This window comes from Rhinoderma darwinii, chromosome 1 (assembly GCF_050947455.1).
Source record: "Rhinoderma darwinii isolate aRhiDar2 chromosome 1, aRhiDar2.hap1, whole genome shotgun sequence".
Taxonomy (NCBI): domain Eukaryota; kingdom Metazoa; phylum Chordata; class Amphibia; order Anura; family Rhinodermatidae; genus Rhinoderma; species Rhinoderma darwinii.
This window is the reverse complement of record NC_134687.1, coordinates 62,255,603-62,261,602: the sequence shown is the minus strand read 5'-3', so window position 1 is coordinate 62,261,602 and position 6,000 is coordinate 62,255,603. Positions and strand designations below refer to the sequence as shown.

Here is a 6,000-nt window from a genome sequence, read left to right as displayed (position 1 = left end):
GAGGAGAAACGGGGAGGGGGGGGGTTATATCAGGACCCTCATTCTCACGATCAGTGGGGCACCCCAGTGATCAGAAAAATATCACCAATCCTGTGGATATAGGATAAAAGGGATTTGCCCAGAATGCTACACTAAATGGAAATGTGAAGTGTGGGGCACAATAATGATGAAGTGGTGCCTATGTTCAAATGATTTGGAAAACTCGGAGGAAAGAAAATGAACATATTTCATGGTTTCCTCTGATACCTTCTTGAAGTTATTCATTTTATCTCCCCTTCCTCACTCATGAGCTTACATTATGAGAACATGGAGTTTGGGCCGAGGAGGCCGGGCTTAGGCAGATTTATCTCCGGTTGGTGTGCAATTGAAATCATTCCCCTTTAGCTAAGCCCCACTCCCCTCGGACACCAATCGAAAAATGGAGAATGCCAAGATGTGCAGGGCCCTTGTTTATTTGCCAGATTAACCCCTTAATGACCGCCGATTAGCCTTTTCACGGCGGTCATTAATGGGCTTTATTCTACAGCGCCGCTATTCCACGGCGCTGCATTAGAATAAAGTAAACAGAGCAGGGAGACGTGAAATCTCCCTGCTCTCAGCTGCTAGAGGCAGCTGAGGGCTGGGGGCGTCCCTGCTCTGCCGGGTGAGATCGATATTCGTATCGATCTCACCCGTTTAACCCCTCAGATGCGGTGCACAATAGCGTGCACCGCATCTGAGTGGTTTTGGAGAGAGAAAGGGAGCTCCCTCTCATCCCATCGACACCCGGCGATAAGATCGCCGAGTGTCTGTGTCTGCGATTGCAGCCGGGGGCCTAATAAAAGGCCCCCAGGTCTGCCTGTAATTAATGCCTGCTAGGCCATACCGGAGGCATGACCTAGCAGATGCCTATCCGTTTTAAACGGACAGGCAGTAATACACTGGAATGCAAAAGTATTACAATATATTAAAAATGCGATCGGATGATCGAATATGAAGGTCCCCTAGTAGGACAGGTAAAAAAAAAAAAAAAAGTTGAATAAAGTTAATTAAAAAAAATGTGAAAAAAATATAAAATGAAAAACCCACTTTTCCCCTTACAAACGGCTTTATTAAAAAAAACACAGTAAAGCAAAAAGGTTACGCATATTTGGTATCGCCGCATCCGTAACGACCCAGACTATAAAGCAGTTACATTATTTAACCCGCACGGTGAACGCTGTAAAAAATAAAATAAAAAAACAATGGAAAAATTGCTGTTTTCTGTTAATCCGGACTTAAAAAAAAATTTGATAAAAAGTGATCAAAAAGTCGCATCTACTCTCAAATGGTACCAATAAAAACTACAAGTTGTCCAGCAAAAAACAAGCCCTCATACAACTGCATCGGCGGAACAATAAAATAGTTATAGCTCTTCGAATGTGACAATGGAAAAACTTAAAAAATGGCTTGGTCATTAGGGCCCAGAATGCAAGCAGGGGGAAGGGGTTAAAAGAAAACAGTTTGTCAAAGAAGCCTTAAAGACACGGTCACCAGCTTATTAATTCCCTATCGATCGCCTAACTAATCTAATAGGCGCTATGCTGCTGATAACTATAGTGTGATTTTTTTTTTAAAACGATTTGCAACGTTATGAGCATTTTTTTAAAATATGCTAATGTGTCTCTAATAGCCAAATAGGAGGTGACTTTCTTTTCACTCTGGGCGGTGTAATGTCTTCTGTAGGACCCCGTCCAATCAGTGGTCTAATGAAGGCTCATTTACATATTTAGAAAAAAAGCTCATAACTTTTAAAATAAACGTTTTGGGACACAATTTTCACTAGCATGATAAAGGGACAGCACCTATTAGATTTGCTAGGAGATAGGGCATTACTAAGCTAGTGACAGATCCTCTTTAAGAAGCCACTGTAGACTGACAAATAGGCACACGTTTGCTTTCGGTTTATATTATTTTTATTTCTCATCATTCATCGCGAATATCACAGCTAACGTCTCACATTCAATCTGTCACACATATGGCCAGTAACAGTCCTTTGCCATGAAGTCTTCATTTTAAACAGTGTCTAGGTGATATGTTTCCATTGACTAGCCAAAAAAAATATCAGATTACAGTGCATTTTAAGGACTTGTATTTGACCTTAATACCTGTAAGGTGACCATATCAGGCCGGTACTGTTTCCTTAAGCCCACGTCATACATAAGAAACTTCAGCAACTTAAAAGAATCCTCTTCGCTCATGTGTAGCAGCAGAACTCCAGCGACAAAGCTGAGCCCTTGACAGTAACCCACTTCTGGATCGAGCAAGGAATACGCCTTTAAGATATTGTAGAGCGACAGCTGTCCTGCTCCCAGCTGGGCCGAAAAGTATGGGTGTGTTGGGAAGGTGCGTCCTATAAAACAATTGAGGTTTGCAATTCAAATACGTTTACTTGAACCTTGCTATCAGGGTAGGTCAAACAAAAACAAGAATCTTTTAAAGCGGCTTTATCTTCTTCAGTAAACTTTCAGCACCAATTACTAGGTAAATAGCATAAAATCAACTTGCCTTTGGCCCCTGTGAATTATGTACGGAGATAATGAAAGTGAACGATTTCATACGGTTCACGAAGATAAAGAAATTATAAACAAACTCCACACTATCTTTACACCCAGCCAAATTAAAAAGGTATATTAAAGGCCCTTTTACACAGGGCAATTAATTAGTTGCCGATAATTGCCCTGTGTAAAAAGGGCAACGATCAGCAGATGAACAAGCAAACACTCATTCATCAGCTGATCATATCGTTTTAAATGTGTAAAATATCATAGGTGTCAGCAGCACGTCTCCCTGTGTGTACAGGGAGACGTGCTGCCGACATAATCGAAATGTATGGGGACGAGTGATCAGAGTAATGAGTGCTCGTCCCCATACTAGCTCCTTGTGAAAGGAGCAAACGAGTGCCGATCAACGAGCCGACTCGTTGATCGGCGCTCGTTGCATCGGCCAAAATAAGCCGGTGTGAAAGTACCTTAAGGATATGTGCACACGCAGAGTTTTCAGGAGTATTTTGGGGTGCAAATGCCTCGAAATACACCCAGAAAAATGCTAGCTAAACGCCTACAAAACGTATACCCGTTGAATTCAATGGGAAAAACAGCGATTCGTAAAAAGAATGAGCAGGTCACTTCTTGAGCCGTTTTTTGGAGCGGATTTTCATTGTGTCAACGGAAAAACAGCTCCAAAAACGGATGAATAACAGAGGCAGTTTTCCATTGAAAACAGCTCCGTCATTTTTAGCCGTTTTTGATTTTGCATGTGAACATACCCTTACACAGATCATTGACTATGGTCTGCGTAAAGTGCCAAAATTAAATATACAAACCAGTAGAAGATTGCAGAGAAGCACCCTTTGGTGACCAGAGTCACTGACAAATATTGTCTCAAGTCAAACAAATATGTACAGTAGGCTGGGTTCACACAGAGTTTTTTGACTAGTTTTTTTTACGCGGAAACCACGCCGTCAAAAACCGGCCGAAAATGCCTCCCATTGATTTCAATGGGAGGCGGAGGTGGTTTTCTCCCGCAAGCGGTAAAACCGGCTCGCGGGAGAAATAAGGGACATGCCCTATCTTTGGGCGTTCACGCCTCTGACATCAATGGCAGGCAGAGAAAGCGCATTTCGCTGCGTTCTATGCTAAATGGCCGCGGGCAAAAAACGCAGCGAAAATCGGCGTGCAGGGAGAGGAAAATCTGCCTCAAACTTCCAAACGGAATTTTGAGGCCGATTTTCCGCCTGCAAAAAACTGTGTGAACCCAGGCTAAGCTCCCAATGCTCCCAGTGAAACCAAGGCCCAGTCAGAGCCACTGATAAAAATTAAAAACATTATATAAATAATGTACCCGTTACTACTTTTTTATTATTTTGATAGTCGGGCTTGCCAACCTGAATTTTTCTGGACGAATAATAATAAAAATAAAAAAAACAACACACATACAGGCAATTTATTATGAACACATCAGGAAACCAAAATAAAAAAATCGAAGCAGATTATAGGTGTATAGCTCAGAACGCTACTATGAAGACATCAGATGCTGAATCCTGAATTTGCTTTCTAAGAAGGTCCCATTCACATCACGTTTTTTGCCTGCATTCAACATATAAAACTGGGAAAATTTCCCGATGTAAAGATTAAACTTATGCGGTGATGGATGAACAGTGGCATCCGTCACCCATAGTTTATAATGGTATCCGTTTAATGGATCACGACGTATGCGTTAAACAGATACCATTATAGCCTACGGGTGATGGACGCCTCTGTTAAGGAGTGGGCTTGCAATGCAAAAAAAATTGTCATTACTGTTGCTTTGTAGCTGCATGGATTGCACATCAGACATTTTTATGGTCATATACCACTTTGGATGCCATATGTCCCCATTAACGAACGGTGTACAGTCTGGGCACATGTTAAAGAAAATCTGCAGCAGAACAGTGATCCTTAAATATCTGTCCAGTGTTCAGCTAAGGGGGTGATTTTTCCTTATTGGGCAAATGTTTTCAAGCCAACAGGTGTTTTTTTTTTTGTTTTTTTTTAACAATCTTGACCTTTCTTAGGGTATTTTCACACGATAACTGGCTTTTACGTCTGAAATGACACTGTTTTCAGGGGAAAACAGCTGCGTCGTTTCAGACGTAAAAGCTCCTCCTTGCATTTTGCGAGGCGTAATGGACGCCCATAATCTTGAGCTGTTCTTCATTGAATTCAATGAAGAACGGCTCAAATTACGTTTCAAAGTGTCCTGCACTTCTTTGACAAGGCAGTAATTTTACGCGTCGTCGTTTGACAGCTCTCAAACGACGACGCGTAAATGACAGGTCGTCGGCACAGTACATCAGCAAACCCATTCAAATGAATGGGCAGATGATTGCCGACGTATTGGAGCCGTATTTTCAGGCATAAATCAAGGCATAATACGCCTCGTTTACGCCTGAAAATAGGTCGTGTGAACCTGGCCTTAAAGGCAATTTCATGAGGATTCGCAAAGTATATCGGTGATGTCAGTATCATAAAATGTCTGGGGACTCGCTGTCGTTCCATCACTAAGGTTTACAGTCACTTGATGCAGAAGTGACAAAACCGTTAATTACACAAAAGACGTTTGAATGTTAGACATCACTACGTTGTTTTAATTGCTGCATATTCGTTTTACTTTCCCAACAGCTACACCTTTCCCGACCTGCACTGCCCAGCATCCCAGATCCTCCAAGATAAAACAGCCATAAGTGTTGAGGGGGGAGAGGATTTCTAGCAGTCAGTCAATCATCCACCAAGCAATCTCCAGAAAGAGTAGTCAGTGCCCCTTAAATGCAGGGAGGTGCAGGAGGTGGTCGCACATGGGCAGTCACCCTACTGTATAGCGTAGCAACTCGTTACTGCAAATAAGGGCATTAACCCAAGACATTAACCCAGACCTGCACATTCAGAGTCAAGGGCCTCATTTGAAGCCACAATAATATGGTAGGATTGTTTCTTCACATCACCAAAAGACTGTCTGTACAAACATAGGACTATACAAGCCCCACTCAGAGTCCCTCTGGGCACGGTTTATACAGGTTATTGACCAAAATCGAGAAAAAGGATCAGCATTCCAATATAAGGGATTTCATTAGGCGTCTGTGTCGGACAAATCACCGTGTGAAACCATTTTTACCATAGTATTAAAAAATACATGTGGTATCTTAACAATTTTTTCAGGTGTTTACGATTGTAATTATTTTAAAGGAGGTTTACACATAATAAAATATGGCTCTTGAAGTGCCGAGTCAGTAAAACAATTTTTTTTCCCCCATTAAATATGCTTTTAAAGTACAAAAGTGGTAAAAAACATTACAAAACTATACATATTTGGTATTGCTGTAATCATACCAACCATAGAATAAAAGGGAACATGTTATTTTATGCCACATGGTGAATGTGGTTAATTTAAAACGCATAAAATGACAAAGTTATATGTACCCCAATAAGGCGCCATTCCAAAACA

General features: G+C 41.5%; 1 protein-coding gene across 3 annotated transcripts in view; it reads right to left on the bottom strand.

Annotated features, from left to right (window-relative positions):
• TBC1D1 (TBC1 domain family member 1) overlaps window positions 1–6,000 on the bottom strand; it is a 149,076-nt gene that overhangs the window by 23,489 nt on the left and 119,587 nt on the right. For all 3 annotated transcript variants that reach the window (XM_075859047.1, XM_075859066.1, XM_075859056.1), the window contains one exon: window positions 2,127–2,371. In XM_075859047.1, the coding sequence (XP_075715162.1) occupies window positions 2,127–2,371 (245 nt within the window). The remainder of the gene's footprint in view (window positions 1–2,126; window positions 2,372–6,000) is intronic.